Genomic DNA, 22072 nt, shown 5'->3' with positions numbered 1-22072 from the left:
GCAAGTTTCAATAACTTTGAAAAATCAATACCTGAGAGAGCACACTCGCGACCCCACTGAGCCCTCTTATCCCACCTGTGGATGAGGTTTATACAAATGTGTCCTACCCACCTGCCTGTTGCGTCTGTGCATCAACCGGAAGATTGCACAGGCGCCAAAAAATCGGCATCGATTGGTGAGTCAAGAGCCTTAAGTGGTCCGTTAATTAATGGCAGGCGCGCAGCAGATTATCACGCGCCCGCCCAACGAAATATCGTGATGGTGCGCGGTGATGTCAGGATGTTCGCCCAACGTCACCGCGCGTCATTTTACGTGTGGAAGTGCAGGGCCCACCCCTGCACGCCTACAGGAAAATTCTGCCCACTGTGTGTAGTTTTGGTCTCCACATTTAAGAAAGGATGTCCCTGCATTGGATGTGATGAAGGTTCACTAAATTGGTCCCTGGGATGAGGGAGTTGTCCTATGATGAGAGTCCAAGTAAATATTCTCTGTGGAGTTTAGAAGAATGAAAGGCGATTTCATTGAAACGTACAAGAATCTGAAGGGGCTCGACAGAGCAGACACAGAGATTGTTGCCGCTGTTCGGGGAATCTAAAACACGGGGGATAAGTCTCAGAATAAGGGGGCAATAATTTAGGACTGAGGTGAGGAGAAATCACTTTACTCAAAAGGATTGTGAATCTTTGGAATTCTCTACCCTAGAAGGTTGTGGATGCTCCATCACTGAACAGATTTAAGGTTGGGACAGACAGATGTTTGGTCTTTCAGGGAATTAAGAGATATGGGAAGCGGGTGGGAAAATGGAGAAATGGAAATGAAGCCAAAGATCAGCCATGATCATAGTGAATGGTGCAGCAGGCTCGATGGGCTGAATGGTGAACTCCTGTTCTTATTTTTTTCTGTCCATGTGTACACAGCAACAGCAGAGTTTATTTAAACAGGTCTTTAGGCAATGCAGCCTTCCATCACCAATTGTAAAACCAGTAGACTCTGCATTCTTAACCATCAGTGGTTCTTAACCATCTGTCCAACATTACCTTTTATAATTAATAAACAAAAGATTTTTTTTTTTAAATTAATGTTTTTGCCTGGATCATCCTGGGGATTAATGTTCATTTCAGGAGTCTCCAGGGGCAATCCTGGAGTGCTGGGAACCATAATCCCAAAGGTTTTGCACCATGTTGAATTGGTACCCAACGCCAGACCAGAATCCCTGGGCTCCATGGGGCCTGAGAAAGACAGCGTTACCCAGATGAAGCTACAACAAAGAACCTAATCATTTGAAACAAGTGTGCAAAACATCCATCACTGGGTCCCTGGTGTAAGGAGGCAAGTAGCACAAGGTGGGGATAGTTACCTTCGTTTCAACTTGTCCAAGTGAAGTCCATCTTTTTGCCATCTGATTGTAGAATCGCTCAAAATGTTGAAGAACTGGCACCAAAGCTTCAGATTCCCAGAGGCGTCTGAAAACTGCTCCATTCTAATCTTTCGAATCACCTGAGGAGCTGAAGAAGGCAAAATATAAAAATTCTGGTCACTGCTGGCCCAGAGAAACAGGTCTCAAGAAAACCGATGAGCAGTGGCTATTGGAGTAGCAGATCCAACAGTTCAGATCTCATCGTGGACATGCCTGGAATCGATCCCAGAGACCAGCTTTAATTCAGGACACACCAGCTCGCCTCATTTCATGAGTAAGAAAACTGCAAGGGTGTGACTTACAAAAAGTCTTTCCCACCAGTAGAATAAGCTTACTCTTTTTCTGTACCCCACTGTGTATTCCTTTCATATGATCCATGGCAAAACGTATTTAAGTTTTATTTCATTATTAATTCAGTTTAGCACGAATTATTACAAAAATGGATTGCGCTTAAAGAGACTTCAGGATGGCTGGCTTAATTTTCCAAATTTGTTTGCCAAAGTGCGGTAATATTGTAGAACCTTTGTCCAAATTACTGGGGCACTTGCCTGAGATGTCAATGCAATAAAAATGACACTGACACTTTCCCTTACCATAACGTGATATTTCTACACTCTACGGGCAGGATTTCTAGGTTGATATCAGCAGGCCCAGGGGCAGCCAAGGAACAGACCACTGCTTGTGATCGGCTCCCAACTGCGATTTCATGCTGGCTGGTCAATTAATGGCCAGGTAGCTTAAAGCATGCTCTGATGTGATCAAAGCTGCCGGGGGGGTGGAGGCTGGAGGAGGGTGGGGGCTGAAGTCAGCGCGGGCACAGGGCATCGCTCACAGAAAGCTCCCTGAAGGCAGAGAGCTGCCTCAAGGAGCTGAAGACTTCAAAAGCATCAAATAAAGATTTTTAAACCCGGAAAAAAATGTCCACGCAACACAAGCAGTCACCTGAGCGTAAACATTATAAAAATTCTGTGCACAGATTTTTTTATTTAATAACGGAAACTTCATCCCACCCTCGAATGAGGTTTCCTGAAAAATGCAAAAGCCGCCTGGCCGATTTGCCACCCGCCAACCATAACATTGGGCAGGCAGAAAAAATCCCAGTTAACTGCACCGCTAATGCGCTTAATAGCCCTCTCAATCATGTCGGCGGGGGTGCTTCCAAGTTTAGCGTGCCCCCACGAGTGCGCGATGAAGTCGGGCCAATCACCCAAGGTCATCATGCACTATTTTATGCTCGAGCGGACCACGTGCATGCCCACCTGCTCAGTGAAAACCTCTGGCCTATAATATGACACAAACTGCTGCTAATATCAACCTCTCTCAACCTTTTCAGACAGAGCTACCCACCAATCTGAAAATGCGTTTAGCTCCAAGAGAATCTTGCTGCTATACAGAACCTTGAAAGGACCAGAACATCCTCCAGGAACATTATCTGATAAAATGTGATACTGAGTCATGAAAGGAGGTATTGGGTCAAGTGACCAAAAACTCGCTCAAGGAGGTAGTTTTTACAAAGCCTTTTAAAGGGGGAGAGAGAGGTGAATTCAGGGAGGGGAATTCCAAGGCTTATGGCCTTGATGGCTGAAGGCATGGATACTGTTGGTATAAAGAAGGAAACCGGGGATGCCAGAACTGTAGGAACAGAGTTCCTGAGGAGTTGTATGGCTGGGGGAGGTTGTTGAGGCCACGGAGACATCCGAACACAACTATGAGAATTTTAAATTCGAGGCCTTGCTGGAACGGGAGCCGTTGTTGGCAAAGGAGCACAGGGGTGATGGGTTCATTTCTTTCCTTATGTCACAAGGGTCTGGATGCAGAGGCAAGATGTTTCTCTGCAAGGAAGGGGGTATATTATGGGAAGAAAACAACCTGGGGCAGGGGAGGTGGTGTGATTATTTGTTGCATCCTGGATCATATCAGATCTTGGCAGGGACCGGAGAAGAAGTTACCTCAGGGAACAGTCACCTGGGTCAGACTAGAGGAGCCTGTGAGCTCATTAGTGTGACACTCTACAAGAGATTAACACTGCAGCTGGAATGACAATGTACAACATTCAAGCGGTGGGCAGTAATATGGCACAGTAGATCACTGGGATTGGCAGTGGATAGGAAAACCTGTTGAAAATGACCCCCAAATAAAATTCAAAACATGGGGGTCACGTTGTTCTGTATTACCCAACACATACTTCACCCACCAAGAGCGTATATCATGGGTTTGGGGTGGGATGGCAAAGATCAGGCGACCATACAAAATTTTCCATCATAATTTATGGAAGATGGAGCTAAACTCACTGATTTTTGAGCCAGAATTCCCACTGCGCACAGGAAAAGCTGAAAACCGGGAGCACAACTCAGTCAAATGAAGACCCATCTTTCCATGTGAATGAAACCACATTGAAGAAACAGCTTTAACTGGATAGCTTGGGCCATCCAATCTTTACAAATCCTCATTTCAATCCAGTATCTTCAGGTACAAAAGCCTTCATAGCAGTGTTAGAAGTACTGTGCACTGTGACACACAATATATATCTCCACTGAGTGTTATCAGCACTTGACCCAACTGACCACAAAAGCCCAAGAACAACTATTTTAGCTTCAGCATAAAAATGAACAAGCGATGGTTTTAAGAGATTATCTTCTGGTTCCACACAGGAAGTGGGATAATCGGAATCTGTTCCAAAATCAAGTTCCTCACCCGCACTTCAGCCTGATTGACAGTCGAGTGGGGGAGGGCTCTGGAGGATGCTGCAAGATCAGGTATGCTGCCTCCTGTTACAGGTGGGAGGTGGGGATGGGGTTGGGTGGGGTAGGGGTGGGGGTTGGGGGTTAGGGGTGAGGATGGAAGCAGGGGTGGGGTTGGGAGTGTGCATGGGGTTAAGGGTGGGTGTGGGGTTGGGAGCGGAGATGGGGAGTGAAGGGGGGAGTGGGGGTGAGGGGTAGGGTTGGGGGTGGGGATGGAGGTGGGTGGTAAGGGGTGGGGTTGGTGGTGGTAGGAGTGGGAGTGGGAGGGTTGGGGTGGGGTTAGGGTAGAGGTGAGGGTTAGGATTGGGAGTCGGAGCAGGAGTGAGCAGTAGGGGTCAGAGTGGGGTTAGGGGTCGGGGTGGGAGCAGGTGAATGGTAGGGTTCGAGTTGGGCATTCAAGTGGGGGGTACTGGGAGCAAGGGTGAGGGGTAGGGGTAGGGATGAGGGTGGAGGTCGGAATGGAGATGGGGGGGGTGAGGGTGGTAGGTGGAGTCCATACCCAAGCCCAAGGAGAGTGGAAATACCTGAACCCCAACTTCAAAGGGGGAGGTGACAGGGTGGCAAGTGTGCTGTATGGGTGAATGGCTCTGTTGTAAGGGGCTGGATGACAGGGGGTGGAAGGAGGGTGTGAGGAGATGGGGGGTTATGGGGGAGAATGAATGGCCTGTTTACTGAAGCTGTCCTCAACTCACTTCAGCTGCTGGAGATGGGACAAATGTCCACCTTCTGTGCTGTAACCATTCTGTGACTCTATGAAGATGCTGCCAACTTCACTAAAACCTTTAACTGATTAACTCACCTGGTGGCAGTGGTTGTTTGCCTGACCATTGTCCACTTTGTTAAACCTGGAAATAGACGGGTTGGGGTCAAGTTGGAGATTTTCAAAGTTTTAACATCTCCCCTGAAACCAACTTGCGATTTAAAATTCATCGACATGTTCCTGCATCCCAGGGACCATCTTCGAAATAACACAGGCAGGGAATTGATAAAGGAATTGGTCTATCATTATGTGCCATTGAATTGTTGTGAGGTCCAAGGAAGAATGACCATCAAAATCTTCAGAAAACTGTAAAGGACAAATTCAGCTCTCACCCATACCAAGCAGAAGCTACTTTCAATGGGAATAGGTTGGCAGCTAACTCCATAAAACTCTCCAATTTATTCTCTCTTTGACAGCAGGTCCTCACTGTGAGCACTAAGTTAGTCATTAGTAAAAAGGTTTCATTCACACTCTTACCTTTAAAAGGGTTCTTAGTTGATTTGCCCCCTTCTGTTTTCACCTCACTTTTAATGGAGGTAGGTTTGGCATCCTTGGTCATCTCTCCTTTAGTCTTTGGGGAGCTTCCACTTTGATCTTCAGGTTCCTCATGAAGTTTCGGCACTTCGAGTGTGTCCATCTTCCGTGCCAAGGTTGGTGAGCGTTTCTCCATTGGCACAGTTTGCTGGACCACAGGGGCCTGCAAGAGGGCCCCACTTCTCCTGGGCGCTAACAAAAACTGACTCGATTCCTCCTCTGTGTGGCCAACATCGCCTTGTGTCTGGTGGATTCTCTTCACTGCCTCCTCTTTCTTTGGCTGAGTTGGCAAGTGAAGAACATCGGAAGTTGGCCCCTCGGAATCATCCAGCTGCTTAGATCTGGGTAGGAAGATTTTGCGGCGGGCACCTGAAGCAAGCTCTGCCGGTGTGGCAGACGGGATGATTGGTTGGGCATCACTGAGCTTAATTTTGGTGCTCAGAGCTTGCAGAAGTGGCACTGCAGGTATATCTTTCTTTGCTGCGTCACTGTCCTCTACCTTTGCGGTTCCTGTGTTTTTAAACATTTCATTACCTACTACAATGGAAGGTACTTGGTTTGTATTGAGTGCTTGTGCATCTGAGATATTCTTTGTTTGCTGTAAGTCATTGTCTGACGTTGTGTCTTCAATCCTTGGTATTATCGGTTTTAGAGCTGATTCAGTTTCATTACTTGGAATACACGCCACTTCCAACCGTTTACTTCCCTCACCAGTAACCTCCTTCACCACACTGCTTTCTTCTGTTGTGCCTGCCAGACATGGAGCTATATATTTGTCAGTTTTGTCCTCAGTAGATGAGAAAGCAGTCATGTCTTGTCCTTCCCTTACATCTTCCAATCTCTTAACATCCAAGGTTGGCAAAAGAGTAGATGTATCTGCAACGTTTTGGTCTTTTGGTGCCACCATTAGATTTAGCTCTGAATGGCTAACATCAAGGTTTTCCAAATGCCCCGCTGTTGGGTGCAGAGATGGTTGTGTATCTGACATACCAGTTGCGTGGTTATGTTCGGGAGAACTTGGTGGCGTGTCAGCAGGGAGGGCAGGATCAAGGCTTGTCTTCATCAAAAGTGGCGCTGAGGTAAAAGTGTCCACATTAGGTTCTTCCATGGTGCTCGGTAATGGCATGACATGGTCAACATCTGTTCCTGCCAAAGGTCCAGCAGATGCAGGTTCTTCATTAACATGGAGATCTTCAGTACTGGCCAGCAACACGGTTGGTAAAGTCTGCACAACCTCTTTCTCTAACAATGACTCCTTAGGCAGTGATTTATTCTTACTTATGTGCGCTTCAGGCAGAGCTGAGATATTTAGCATTGCTTCTGGTTTACCAACACCGACAGTGGGGGGTTTCTCCCCTAACAGAAAACTGGGTATCTTTAAATAAGATAGGAGCTTCTCAACTAAGTGGGCGCCAAAACTGTCTGTGGACACATCCCGTTGCACATCCTCCTCAGCTCCTGCTTTTTCCGTACGATCGACCTTCATGAATTCACCTTCGATCTCAGCAATCATTTCCTCAGGTAGTTTTTTGTCTGTAGAAGTTGCCTCAGCAAAATTTTCTTCAACAAAAGGAAGGGCTAAGTCAATGGAAGGTCTTTCCGTCAACGTATCTGGGCCTGCTGTGGTTCTTGCTTCCTTCACTTCAGGCACCACATTACTCACAGGAACAGGGCCCTCTCCTGCAGTTTGAGGTTTGTCTTCAATTGGGGCTTGATCATCACTTGTAGTACTGGTGACCTCCATTGCTTCAACATCAATTTTAAGGCCCAGATCTTGCTGGTAGATGGGCTGAGTGACCTGGCTTCTCCTCCCTGTGTCTGGCTGTGTTTCCTCGTCTTTTGGGGGCAGTAACATGTCCTCGCTGGGGGAATCTCTTAGGTCCAGCTTTGTCCCTTCCGAAGTTGTGGTCTCCGGCGTGCGAGGCTCATCTGAGATGTCACTTTGCTCAGAGGTGTTCAAGAAATCCAATTTCTCCCACTCACCATTAAAGGAATTAACACTGCACACATCTCCAGTACTCTCCGAAATAGGTGAGAAATCAGATTCTGCCTGCTCTTTAGATACCTCAGTCTGAAAAAGGAAACAAGAAGTGATGAAATTTTACATCAGCAACACAATTTATACCATAATACACATACTGGGGTTATTATTATCATCATTACAGATTAGGTGGCACAAGAGCCTAACATACACTCAGTTCAAAAGTTTCTGTGCTAAACCCTATATGGAATGAGTGGTTAGCTGAGAACTGGACATAACTGACCTAGAAACCGGGGTCCAAGTGGATGACTATTGAGTGAAACAGAAAATGTGCCAATGGTCAATGGAAGAGCCTTCTATGGTCAGGGTTAGAGCATGCTGTCCCTGCATATTATGTCAATGGTTTACTTTGCTAGACCTGGCCCAACAGTGCAGCCAATCCATGCTAAAGATGCCTGAAGAGGGCAGGGTGAGGCAGTGCAGAGAACAAGGAAATACAAGAGGAAGAAAACAAAGCAGAGAGGAACAGCGGACAACACAAAGGGAAAAAGTACAGCAGAGATGGGGGTGGGGGGGGGGCGGCGAGTGATACAGGCTGAGGAAAGAAAAGAAACACAAGATGCAGAGAGTGACAGACAGGAAAACAAGAGAGTAAAATGGATTGGGAAAGAGAAGGAATATGAATGTCAATAGTAATCCATGGATGTAGACAATAATTACTTGATGAATGTAAACAAATGAGGAAAAGTATTCATTCTTTCTCTGCCTTTTACATACGAACATATGAATTAGGAGCAGGAGTAAGCCACTCATCCCCTCGAGCCTACTCCACCTTCAATAAGATCATGGCTGATGTGATTGTAACCTCAAATCCACATTCCCAATAACCTTTCACCCCCTTGCTTATCAAGAATCTATCTAGCTCTGCCTTGAAAATATTCAAAGACTGCTTCCACTGCCTTTTGAGGAACAGAGTTCCAAAGGCATGTATTTTTACTCGTGGAACAGACTGGTTCACAGGACAAAAAATAGCTACAATCAGTAGTACAGCATCATGTGACTCAATGAGTTTATCATAAGAAACATTCCAACCGCAAATAACAAAGGAAAACATGAAAGGCCTCAGACGTCATTCCTATTATTTCCGAAAACTGAAGACAACACAGGGTGAAGAATATAAACATGTCTCAGTGCATTAGACAGGTGTACTAAGCAGCACATGGTGACTTCCCTTCCTTCCAATGACAACCAACGATCCAATGTGTCAACATCACAAGTAAACTGAACTATTAATACAAACCAGATATAACTGCACTCCAGACACATAGCTCACCAAAAAGTGCTCATATGTCAATAGGCCAATGTGCTGCCTTCATAGTAACTGTGAGAGATTCAGGAGCGTGGAACGTGATCCATAACTGACATGTGAATATTCTAAATAAGCTGATGATGTGCTGAGGTGATCCGCTTCGGTTTACTGTTCTAGGCTTTGGGGTTCTTAATATGACTTCTATTCTTTTACAAGTGAAAGGTTCCTGCTTCATTCTCCTCCTCTCCCTGCTGGCCAAAAGCATTGTAAATCAAATTAGTCCACGGACTAGGGTCTGGAAAGGAGACGTCAGCAGCAAAGTGCACAGGAAAACTGGCACAAACAGACTCAAACTGTAAGCAGTGCTCAGGAAGAACTGCAAAGGAGGTGATAAAAACACACTGATGGAAAGAGGACCCGCATTTATATAGCACTGTTCATGACCTCAGGGGAAATGAAGTGCTTTAGAAGTGTAGTCATCGCTGTAGTGTAGGCAATGTGACAGCCAATTTGCATACAGCAAGCTCCCACAAACAGTAATTGATAATAACCAGATTAACTGTATGAGTAAGGTTGGTTGAAATTCGATGCACAAGTGTGAAGATATTTTGTCAGGAAGAACGCAGAGAGACAATATAAAATAAAGGGTACAACTCTAAAGAGGCTGCAGGAGCAGAGGGGCCTGGGTGGTGTATATGTGCATAAATCATTGAAGGTGGCAGGATAGGTGGAAAGAACGGTTAATAAAGTATAGTTAATAAGGAGTCAATAAGCAGTTATTAGATTTAAATTAATTTATTAAATAGTTCTAGAAATGGCAATTGCTGGGATGAAGTGCTTCACCTGTGGGATGTGGGAAATCTGTGATGCTTCAAGTGTCTCGGACAACTACATCTGCAGGAAGTGTGCCCAATTGCAGCTCCTCACAGACCGCGTGGATCAGTTGGAGCAGCAGTTGGATGCACTTAGGAGCATTCAGGTGGCGGAAAGCGTCATAGACAAGAGTTTTGCAGACATGGTCACACCCAAAGTACAGACAGATAGATGGGTGACCACTAGAAGGGGCAGGCAGTCAGTGCAGAAATCATCTGTGGCTGTCCCCCTCTCTAACAGTTATACCATTTTGAATACTGTTTGAGGGGATGGCCTATCAGGGGAAAACAACAGCAGTAGCCAGAGCAGTGGCACCACAGCTGGCTCTGTTGTTCAGCAGGTGGGGGGGGGGTCAAAGCACAGAAGAACAATTGTCATAGGGGACCCTATAGTCAGGGGCTCAGATAGGCGCTTCTGTGGTTGTGAAAGAGACACCAGGATGGTATGTTGCCTCCCCGGTGCCAGGGTCCAGGATGTCTCTGATCGGGTACAGGATATTCTGAAGGGGGAGGGAGAACAGCCAGAGATCGTGCTACACGTTGGTACTAACGACATAGGCAGGAAGAGTGACGAGGTCCTGCAGCAGGAGTTCAGGGAGTTAGGCAGAAAGTTAAAAAACAGGACCTCTAAGGTTGTAATCTCAGGATACTCCCTGTGTCACATGCCAGTGAGGCTAGAAATAGGAAGATAGTGCAGCTAAACACTTGGCTCAACAGATGGTGTAGGAGGGAGGGTTTCCGATATCTGGATCATTGGAATCTCTTCCGGGGCAGGTGGGACCTGTACAAGGAGGACGGGTTGCATCTAAACTGGAGGGGCACCAATATCCTGGCTGCGAGGTTTGCTAGTGTCACTCGGGAGAGTTTAAACTATTATGGCTGGGAACCAGAGCAATAGGTCAGCAGGTGGAATAAATGACTGGGAACTAGTGAATATGGCCAGTAGGACTAAGAGGAAGAGCATGCAAGGAGAAATTACTGAACACAATGGGACTGGGGGTCTGAAATGCATTTGTTTCAATACGAGAAGTATAACAGGCAAGGCAGATGAGTTTAGAGCTTGATTAGTACTTGGGACTATGACGTTATTGCTATTACAAATTCTTGGTTGAAGGATGGACAGGATTGGCAGATAAAACATTCCAGGATTTAGATGTTTCAGGCAGGATAGAGAGGGATGTAGAAGAGGTGGGGGAGTTGCACTGCTGGTTAAAGAGAATATCACAGCTGTACGACAGGAGGACACCTTGGAGGGTTCATGCAGCAAGGCAATATGGGTAGAGCTCCGGAATAAGAAGAGTGCAGTCACAATGTTGGGGGTTTACTATAGGCCTCTCAATTGCCGGCGGGGAGATTGAGGAACAGTTATGTAGGCAGATTTTGGAAAGATGTAAAAGCAATAGGGTTGTTGTGGTGGGTGATTTTAACTTTCCCTATATTGACTGGGAATCACTTAGTGCTAGGGGTTTGGATGGTGCAGAATTTGTAAGGTGCATCCAGGAGGGCTTCCTGAGACAATATGAAGATAGTCCAACTATCAATAACTGACATGTTGGGGTCTTTCAAACATCAGTTGATAAGAATTCAGGACCTGCATGTTCCTGCTAGGATGAAGGATAAGCATGGCAAGTTTCAGCAACCTTGGATAATGAAGGATATTGTGAGATTAGTCAAAAAGAAAAGAGAAGCATTCGTAAGTGCTAGAAGGCTGGGAACAGATGAAGTCCGTGGAGAATATAAAGAAAGTAAGAAGAAACTTAAGCAAGAGGGGCAATACTGGACCTGGTATTAGGGAATGAACCCGGCCAGGTGGTCGAAGTTTCAGTAAGGGAGCATTTCGGGAAAAGTGACCATAATTCAGTAAGTTTCAAGGTATTGATGGATAAGGATAACATGAGTCCTCAGGTTAAGGTGCTTAATTGGGGAAACGCTAATTATAACAATATTAGGCAGGAACTGAGGAATCTAGACTGGAGGCGGATGTTTGAGGGCAAATCAATAACTGACATGTTGGGGTCTTTCAAACATCAGTTGATAAGAATTCAGGACCTGCATGTTCCTGCTAGGATGAAGGATAAGCATGGCAAGTTTCAGCAACCTTGGATAATGAAGGATATTGTGAGATTAGTCAAAAAGAAAAGAGAAGCATTCGTAAGTGCTAGAAGGCTGGGAACAGATGAAGTCCGTGGAGAATATAAAGAAAGTAAGAAGAAACTTAAGCAAGGAGTCAGGAGGGCTAAAAGGGGTCATGAAAAGTCACTGCCAACCAGGATTAAGGAAAATCCCAAGACCTTTTATACATATGTAAAAAGCAAAAGGGTAGCCAGGGAAAGGGTAGGCCCACTCAGGGACAGAGGTGGGAATCTGTGTGTGGAGCCAGAAGAAATGGGAGCAATATTAAATGAGTACTTCTCATCAGTATTCACCAAAGAGAAGGACTTAGCGATCGATTTGTCTAGGGAAGAGTGTGTAGATAGCCTGGATCATGTAAGAATATTAAGGTGGATAAGTCTCCAGGGCCGGATGGGATCTACCCCAGAGTACTGAGGGAGGCAAGGGAGGAGATTGCTGGGGCCTTGACAGAATCTTTGTATCCTCGCTGGCTATGGGTGAGGTCCCAGAGGACTGGAGAATGGCCAATGTTGTTCCATTGTTTAAGAAGGGTAGGAGGGATTTTCCAGGAAATTACAGGCCAGTGAGCCTTACGTCAGTGGTAGGGAAATTACTGGAGAAGATTCTTCGTGACAGGATTTGCCACCATTTGGAAACAAATGGGCGTATTAGTGAGAGGCAGCATGGTTTTGTGAAGAGGACGTCATGTCTCAATAACTTGATTGAGTTTTTCGAGGAAATGACAAAGATGATTGCCTATGGAAGGGCAGTGGATGTTATTTACATGGATTTCAGTAAGGCCTTTGACAAGGTCCCCTATGGCAGACCGGTACAGAAGGTAAAGTCGCACGGGATCAGAGGTGAGCTGGCAAGATGGATACAGAATTGGCTTGGTCATAGAAGACAGAGGGTAGCAGTGGAAGGGTGCTTTTCTGAATGGAGAGCTGTGACGAGTGGTGTTCCGCAGGGATCACTGCTGGGACCTTTGCTGTTTGTAGTACACGTAAATGATTTGGAGGAAAATGTAACTGGGCTAATTAGTAAGTTTGCAGACGACACCAAGGTTGGAGGAGTTGCAGATAGTGAAGAGAATTGTCAAAGGATACAACAGGATATAGATTGGTTGGAGACTTGGGTGGAGAAATGGCAGATCGAGTTTAATCCGGACAAATGCGAGGTAATGCATTTTGGAAGGTCTAATACAGGCAGGAATTATACAGTAAATGGCAGAACCCTTAAGTGCATCGACGGGCAGAGGGATCTGGGTGTACAGGTCCACAGGTCACTGAAAGTGGCAACACAGGTGGATAAGGTAGTCAGGAAGGCATATGGCATGCTTGCCTTCATCAGCAGGGGTACTGAGTATAAAAGCAGGGAAGTCATGCTGCAGCTGTATAGAACCTTGGTTAGACCACACATGGAATATTGCATGCAATTCTGGTCGCCACTTTACCAGAAGGATATGGCGGTGTTGCAGAGGAGGTTTACCAGGATGCTGCCTGATCTGGAGTTTATTAGCTATGAGAAGAGGTTGGAGAAACTCGGATTGTTCTCATTAGAGCGACGGAGATTGAGGAGCGACTTGATAGAAGTTTACAAAATTATGAGCGGCATGGATAGAGTAGATAGTCAGAAGCTTTTTCCCAGGCTGGAAGAGTTAGTTACTAGGGGACATAGATTTAAGGTGAGAGGAGAAAACTTTAGAGGAGATGTGCGGGGCAAGTTTTTTACACAGAGGGTAGTGAGTGTCTAGAATTCGCTGGTGGAAGCAGGTACAATAGTGGTGTTTAAGAGGCAGCTTGACAAAGACATGAATAGGATGGGAATAGAGGGATACGGACCCCAGAAGTGCAAAATGTTTTAGTTTGACAGGCAATATGATCAGCACAGGCTTGGAGGGCTGAAGGGCCTGTTCCTGTACTGAACTTTTCTTTGTGTCCTGGCTTTTATCAATAGGAGCACACAGTACAAAATCAAGGTGGTTATGTTAAATTTATATTAACACTGGTTCAGCCTCAGCAGGAGTACTGCATCGAGTTCTGGGCACCACACTTTAGGAGAGATGTGAAGGTATTGTAGGGCGCAGAAAAGATAAGGAACTTTGGTTACATAGGCTTGGATTTTCTGTGCCCGCTGGTGTTGGGCATGTTCAGTGGCGTGGGCGGATAATATGGCAAGAAGGCCAAAAATCAGTTTCACAATGTCGTGAAAACAGTTTGCGATCATCCGCTCAGCCCGTCGATAGCAGGCCACGTTTCCCACCATCAGACGTCAGGAATCTCATTGTAATACATCAGCATATCATTATAAGGCCAGCCCGTCAAATTCAATCCTCTCTCCCCCCGTAGCTGGATCGTCCGCCTATACCAGCAGGAAAACATGCCAACATGTTTCACAACAGCACAAAAGCGACGTGCACCTGGCAGGCTGCACTTCACTCGGGACTTCAAGGTTTGTTTGCCTACATTGCTTCGGTCAGCACACAGTCATCAGCGCCAGGCTTCACAGACAGCACCACATCACTTTTAGGGGGGCTCACGGGCAGGTCTCTACCTGCCAGATCAGCCATATGTGGGTGGCTTTTCAATGGTTGCAGGGCTAGGGCTTGCGTGGGAGAAGCGGCCTCAGGCAAGGGAAGAGGCTTCAGGACAAGGACTGTATTGCGGAAGGAGGGTATCCCAGGGTATGTGTGGGGGCACATGTTGATCTGCGCAAATGGTTTCAAGATGGTGAGGGCTGAGGAGGCAGTCTCTAGAGATGAGGCCAGATGGACATGTGAGGGAAGTGTGTGAGAATGGGTGGTGATGTCCCTTGACTGGCAGTGAGTAAGATGCCGGTGAATGTGTGATGGGCTTGAGTGTGTGTGAGTTTAGAGTGATGAGATGGTTGCCATACCCTGGCTGCATGGAGGAGATCATTCATCCTCTATCTGCATTGGATGGCCAACCTCTTCTGTGCAGCACTGGCACTGATCACCAATAACACCGTCTACAAGGCTGGAGTGGTGATGTTGCTGCCCCTCCTGAGGCTACAGCAGGGGTAAAAGGCATCACAGCTGGCCTCACGGTGTCCAAAAGGCGCTTGAGGCCTGCAGTCTTCTTGCCTTTTGGGCCCATGTCTTCTTTGCTGCAGTCCTGGGCTGGAAGCACTGAGCGTGGCTGGACTTTAATTGTGGTGTCTGGCATGATGAAGCTGCGAGGTGACGGCATGGCAGGCGAATCAGAACCTGCCCGCCATGGAAATGGCATGTATCCCGGGAAAACATAATTAATGCGGTGGGTTTGGGGTGATACAGCGTGAAAAGCCACCATTGCAGCCGGCAGGTAAAGCTTCATTTTTCCCACCTGCTACCTCAAATCTAGGACGATTCCGCCCATAGATCAGAGAAGTTGGGACTGTTTTCCTTGGAGAAAAGAAGGTTCAGAGGAGATTTGATAGAGGTATTCAAATTCTTGAGGGGTATGGTCAGGGTAAATAAGGAGAAACTGTTCCCTTTGGTGCAAGGATCAAGAACAAGAGGGCACAGGCTTGAGGTAATTGGTAAAAGAAGCAATGAAGACATGAGGAAAACCTTTTGCACACAGCAAGTGATTAAGATCGGGAATGTACTGCTTGAGAGTGTGATGGAGGCAGATTCAATCAAGGCATTCAAGAGGGAATTGGATTGTTACCCGAAAAGGAAGAATGTGCAGGGTTAGGGGGAAAGAGCAGTGGACTGGCACTCAGTGAGTTGCTGGCACAGAGATGAGAGGCCAAATGGCCTCTTTCTGAGTTGCAACAATTCTGTGATTGGCCAGGGCAGCAGGGAGACCTCCCCTAGTCTTCTTCAAATACAAGCATGGGCTGTTTTACATCTAGCTGAGAGAGCAGACAGGGTCTCAGTTTAACATCTCATCTGAAACTGCCGCACTCTCTCAGCATTGCACTGGAGTGCCTAGGAGTGGGGCTTGAGCTCTTTATCTACTGGTTCAGTAGAGACGATTCGGCCACAGTTGAAACCATGAGAACATTGGCTACACATTGAGTTTTTCCAGGTATTTTTGTTTTTGTTTTGGATTTCCAGCATCCTCAGTTTTTTTGCTTTTATATTGGGTACACCTGCTCCCTTTGAGAAAAGGTGAATGCCCTGGGGGCTTATTTTGTGGATCTTGGTGTCAATCGCAGAGTGCTTGGTTCTCAAATAGTAAAATTGACATAAAGTAGTAAAGTTCAATTGATGAAACATCTGGTCATTCGGTTAAAAAGGGTGAATTTTACACAGCGGCAGTGGCCCCACTCCCACCCCAGCTTAAAAGTTGGGGGTGAGCCCGTCTCCACTAGGCCAGGTTGCCCCACAGCGATTTAGCAGCATGTTATTAATTGACTTGGTGGGCAGGCAGGCGGGGGTGGTGGTGGGGGGGGGGGGGGGGGGGGGGGGGGAATCTTCACCCCCCATTTGGGTTGGCATACCTCCTCCAAGAGCTGCCAGCCAATCAAATTGCTGGCAGCTATCTAGACACAGCAGTGCCATCAGGAACGGTGGCCACTGCTGGGGCTGCAGCCAGTCCCCAGCAAACAGGAGCCATGAAGCCGGACAGGGAGGTAAGTCTGGGGTTTTGCTGGGGCCAGGCTGGCATGCTCAGGCTAGGTTGGTGGTGTTCTGCCAGGTAGGTGAGGAACACACGGTTGGTGATGACTACCTTGGACACAGGATGTCTGAATGCAAGGCACTGCCCCTCCCCAAAAGCTGGTAAAAAGATAAAAAGGGTTGCCACAACCTGGACACCAGCCACCAACCCTTAAATGGCCATTATTTGATTAAATACTAGCAGCAAAGGGTAGGCTATGGGCATGGTGCCCGGTTTTATACACCCCTTGCCTGCTTGCCCACTAAAACTCCTTCCAAAGTTTGCATTACTTGTACTGTTTAACTCACAAAGTGTGAAGCTTTCTGAAAAATGATCACCTCAGTCACAAACAGCTACCTTCTCCACTAGAAATAATAATTCACATGTCTATTTTAAAACATTTTACAAGATAAATTCTGTAGATCCTCATAGGCAAATTCTTTGTGGCGAGGGGTGTTGAGCATTTTTTCTTTTCCTCCTCAGTAAATTATGGACCAGGAATTTCCATGAACCCAATCCAACCTTCAATCTGAACTTAGTCAAAAGACCAACAGAAACCCTGTGTATGTGCAGGAGCAGCAAAGAAAGCCCCAGACACTCTTCCTTTTTTAAGTGACAAACAGCTATTCGTTTAATAAAGTGGGAACTTAGATCTGGGACTCTCACTTCTGATCCATTTGTTGGGATTTTCCCGGCCACATAGTGAAGGCTGGACAATAAGCGGAAGCAGTCCGTGTCCAAATGAAGCAAGACCTGGACAATATCCAGGCTTGGGCTGACAAGCAACATTCATGTCACACAAGTGCCAGGTCATGACCATCTCCAACAAGAGAGAATCCAACCATCGCCCCTTGACATTCAATGCCATTACCATCGCTGAATTCCCCCCCCCATCAACAGCCTGGGGGCTTACAATTGACCAGAAACTGAACTGGACAAGCCAGATAAAAACTGTAGCTACAAGAGCAGGTCAGAGGCTAGGAATCTTGTGGTGAGTAACTCACCTCCTGACTCCCCAAAGCCTGTCCACCTCTTCAAGGCACAAGTCAGGAGTGTGATGGAATATTCTCCAGTTGCCTGGATAAGCGCAGCTCCAGTAACACTCAAGAAGCTCAACATCATCCAGGACAAAGCAGCCCACTTGATTGACACCCCATCCACAAACATTCACTTCCTCTACCACTGACAAACAGTGGCAGCAGTGTGTACCAACTACAAAATGCACTGCAGGAACTCACCAAGGCTCCTTAGACAGCACCTGCCAAATCCATGACTACTATCATCAAGAAGGACAAGGGCAGCAGACAAATGGGAACATCACCACCTGGAAGTTCCCCTACAAGCCAATCACCATCCTGACTTGGAAATATATCACCGTTTCTTCACTGTCGCTGGGTCAAAATCCTGGATCTCCCTCCCTAACAGCACTGTGGGTGTACCTACACCACAGGGATTGCAGCGGTTCAAGAAGGCAGCTCACCACCACTTTCTCAAGGGCAATTAGGGATGGGCAATAAATGCTGGCCTAGCCAGCGATGCCCACATGAATGAATTTTAAAAAAAGCCCTGTCAGGATGGATCCGCAACACTGTCCACCTCTGGATGAGATTCCTGGGTTCCAGCTGCCATGAAAATCAGCAACTTGCTCCACAGAGATGGGCAGCCAATCAGGCCTATTAAAGGGGACTTTTTCAGATGCTGGTGGCTTGTAGAGATCTAAAGAACAAAGAGTCACCAGAGGGTACCTCGCTGCTTCAGAAAGACTCTGCCTGTAGTGGCAGCGAGAAGAGAACCTGTTTAATAACCAGGAGAGATTTGGGGCTTTACCTTCAAGGCTACAGATTGGCTGAGAGAGTGGTCTAATGTATAAATGTGGCATGGGGTTTTCAGTTGTGTTAATTAGACTTTTTTATTCGGATGACTGAGTAAGTGGTTATAATTTGATGTCGAGGCTAAGAATCCATTCAACACTTTCAGCTGACACAGTGTGAACATTTGCGATACCATCAGGAATGGATCTCTCAGAGCAGGAGTTCAGTATGTGGGCGATGGTCTGACAGTCAAAATTTGAGCTGTTTCTCTTGTTCCACTTATGGAGCAAGTGGCCACATCTCGCTTGGCCTGTCCTCAAGCGTTTGAAGGTTGTCCAGATTTTCCTTGGAAGATTGAAACTTAGGATTTCAGCACTCAGGTCAGTTACTAGATTGAGGTTGGTGATGTTTGCAGTCAACCAGGAGGTGTGCCATCAAGAGGTGGGTCTGTCATCAGGTTGTAGGGTGTGGAGTGTGTTCCAGTAGGGGCTACGGGGTATCAGAAGAGTGCATGGGTTTTTTTTTGACCAATTGGCAATATCTCCACAACACCGGAGCCAAGGTCCAGACGAGAGTGAACCTCATACTGGTGGCTATCACCTGGAGCCAGCACACTGAGCACTACCTCACTGACCCTGATCTACACAACAGTAGAGTACTGATGCTCAACCTGGATCAGGAACAGCCACACGAACATTGTAAATATCCACATCCAGGAAGTCAGGAGGATTATTTCTAGGACGCTTGAACGGCTTCCTGTGCTAGCACACATCAAACCTCCCGATGTCCACAGGGAAAACATTGTCCTCAAAGAACACCTCCGACTGACAGCTAACAATACACTTCCATGGATAACTGGTTAATGGAGAAGTACCTTTTCTGTAGTATTAGTTGCTTACTCAGTAATGTTTACTCGTATTGATTTTAGTTTGCTTGTTGCAGAGAAGTCTTAAAATGTGAAATCTTGCTATGTGATTATTTCCATAGGTCACTGGGAAATTCATTTCCCTTTTAAAAGTTAATGGTCTGTACAGGCATCATATCAGTGTTAAGGAGAGGTTAGACTCTTTCGAGTTGAAAATGGCTATTGCCTGGTACTTGTGTGGCATGAATCCACTTGGCCCTTATCAGCCGAAGCCTGGATGTTGTACAGGTCTTGCTGCATGAGGGCATGGGCTGTCTCATTATCAGAAGATTTGAATTTGGAAAAGAATTGAACACTACAGTCATCAGTGAACACCCCACTTTTGCCATGATGGAGGGAAGGTCATTGTTGAAGCAGCTGAAAACAGATCAGTTGAAGATAGAGCTAGTAAACCATGGCTCAATTGGTAGCACTTTCACATAAGTCACAAGGTTCTGATTTCAAGTCCCTATCAAGGACTTGAGCATAAATATCAAGGCTGACTCTCCTGTGCAGTACTGAGGGAGCACTGCACTGTTGGTGGTGCTGCCTTTTGGGTGAGATGTTAAACTGAAGCTCCATCTGGCTGTTTGCGCAGATGTGGAAGATCCCATGGCATTATTTCAAAGAACAGCAGGGGAGTTCACAGTATCACAATATCTTTACAATACAGAAAGAGGTCATTTAGCCCATTGAGCCTGTACTGGCTCTCTGAAAGAGCATTACACCTAGTCCCATGCCCCTGCCTTATCCCCATAGCCTTGCACATTCTCTCTTTTCAGGTAGCAATCCAATTCCCTTCTGAATATCTCGATCAAACCTGCTTCCACCACCCTTTCGGGAAGTTTCTTCCAGGCTCCAACCGCCCTCTGGGTGAAAAAATGTTTCGTCACATCACATTTACTCCTTTTGCCTATTATTTTGAATCTGTGCCCTCTTGTTCTTGATGTTCTCTTGAGTGGGAACAGTTTCTCACTGTTTAACCTCAGGGTATGAATACCTCTATCAAGTCTCCTCTCAGCCTTTTCTCCAAGAAAAACAGACCCAACCTCTCCAATCTATCCTCATATCTACAGTTCTTCATCCCCGAAATCATTCTTGTGAATCTCCTCTGCACTCTCTCCAATTTTCCTGGCCAATATTTATCCCTCAATCAACATCACAAGAACATATTATCTCATCATTATCACACTGCTGTTTGTGGGAGTTTGCTGTGTGCAAACTGGCTGCTGAGTTTCGTTCACTGCAACAAGTAATCCATTGCTTGCAAAGTCCTTTGAGATGGTTGCGATACATGTAATTTTTTTTTTAGATGGGCTCAGGATGCTGCCTGGAGGAAATGCTGCAGGGATTTCCTGGGAATGAGGTTTTTGGCTTGCAATGACCACAACCATCTTCCTTTGTGCTAGGTATGAGTCCAGGCATTGGAGAGATTTCCTCTGATCTCGACTTCCACTTGACAAGAGCGCTTTGGGGCAAGGGCAGTCACTTCCACCTCTCATTTGGTATGCAGCTCATGTCCATGTTTGGACAAGTGTTGTAATGTCATTTGGAGCTGAGTGGTTCTGCCTGAATCGAAACTGAGCAACGGAATGATGCAGCAGAGGAGGCCATTCAGCCTATCATTGCTGTGCTGGCTATTTGAAAGAGCCCACTCCTATTGCTCTTTCCCCATTGCTTGCAATTTTTTCCCCTTAAAGTCTATATCCAATTTTCTTTTGAAAGTCATTATTGAATCTTCTTCCATTAGCCTTTCAGACAGAGCATTCCAGATGGGTGAGAAAATGTAACTTGGTAACACTGTTGACAACACCTTCCATCACTTTGCTGATGATTAAGGGCAGGTGGGAAGTGGTGGCATAGTGGTATTATCACTGGTCTAGTGCTCTAGCGACCCAGAGTAATGCTCTGGGGGCCCAAGTTTGAATCCCACCATAGCAGATGGTGAAATTTGAATTCAATAAAAATCTGGAATTAAAAGTCTGATGATGACCACAAAACCATTGCTGATTATTGTAAAAACCTGTCTAGCTTGCTGATGACCTTACCTACATGTAACTCCAGACCCACAGCAATGTGGTTGACTCTCAGATGCCCTCTGAACAAGGGCAATTGGGAATGGCAATAAATGCTGGCCTACCCCAGTGATGCCACTTTCCAGGAATGATTTTTTTTTAAAGCCTGATAGGATGCTAACTGGCCAGGTTGGATTTGTTCTGCCTTTTATGGCCAGGACATACCTGGGCAATTTCCCACATTGTTGAGTACATGCCTGTGTTGTAGCTGCACTGGAACAGCTTGGCTTAGTTCTGGAGCACAAATCTTCAGTACTACAGCCAGGATGTTGTCAGGACACATAGCCTTTGCTGTATTGAGTGTACTCAGCCATATTTTGATAATCCCATGGGAGGGCATCAAATTGGCTGACAGACTGGCATCCAATGGAGAATACCAGAGAAGGATTGTATGCTTGACACTTGAAGCTAAGAGGGTTGCAAAAGCTTCAACTTTGTCTTTTGCACTTGTCCCCTGGACTCTGCCAACACTGAGGGTGGGAGTCTGCACAGAACTTCCTCCTTCCATTAGCTGTCTAAGTGTCCTCCACCATTCATAATTGAATGTTACAGGACTGCAGGGCTTTGATCTGATCCATTGGTTGTGGGATCGCTTAGCTCTGTCTATACCATGCAGTTCCTCCTGTTTGGAATGCATGTAGTCCAATGTTGTAAGACTATGTTGTATTACTCTCAGCAAGCTCTTCAATGCTGCCTTCAGCCAGAGTTATCAAGCTTGGTGGTGATAGAGGAATGGGAATATGTCAGGTAATCAGATTACAGATTGTGGTGAAATGCATTTCTGCCTCTGCTGATGGCCCACAGCACCTCATCGATGCCCAGTTTTGAGCTGGAGTCATGTATAAGCCAGACAGGGTAAAGATGGCAGATTTCCTTTCTAAAAGGGCATTACTTGGGTGTTTACAACAATACAATAGTTTCATGGTGACCTTTATTGGTACCGGCTTTT

The 22072-nt window shown here is 46.3% G+C and overlaps 1 protein-coding gene across 1 annotated transcript in view; it reads right to left on the bottom strand.

Moving 5' to 3' along the window:
- The window catches only part of alpk3a (alpha-kinase 3a), a 72764-nt gene that overhangs the window by 17879 nt on the left and 32813 nt on the right, over positions 1-22072 (bottom strand). Inside the window, exons 5-6 of the mRNA XM_041178376.1 lie at positions 5396-7523; positions 1358-1505 (exon numbers count right to left, since the gene is read on the bottom strand). Of these exons, the coding sequence (XP_041034310.1) occupies positions 1358-1505; positions 5396-7523 (2276 nt within the window). The remainder of the gene's footprint in view (positions 1-1357; positions 1506-5395; positions 7524-22072) is intronic.

The sequence above is a fragment of the Carcharodon carcharias genome, chromosome 32 (genome assembly GCF_017639515.1).
Source record: "Carcharodon carcharias isolate sCarCar2 chromosome 32, sCarCar2.pri, whole genome shotgun sequence".
Lineage (NCBI taxonomy): Eukaryota > Metazoa > Chordata > Chondrichthyes > Lamniformes > Lamnidae > Carcharodon > Carcharodon carcharias.
The sequence above is the reverse complement of the archived record's forward strand: the minus strand, read 5'-3'. Positions and strand labels throughout refer to the sequence as shown.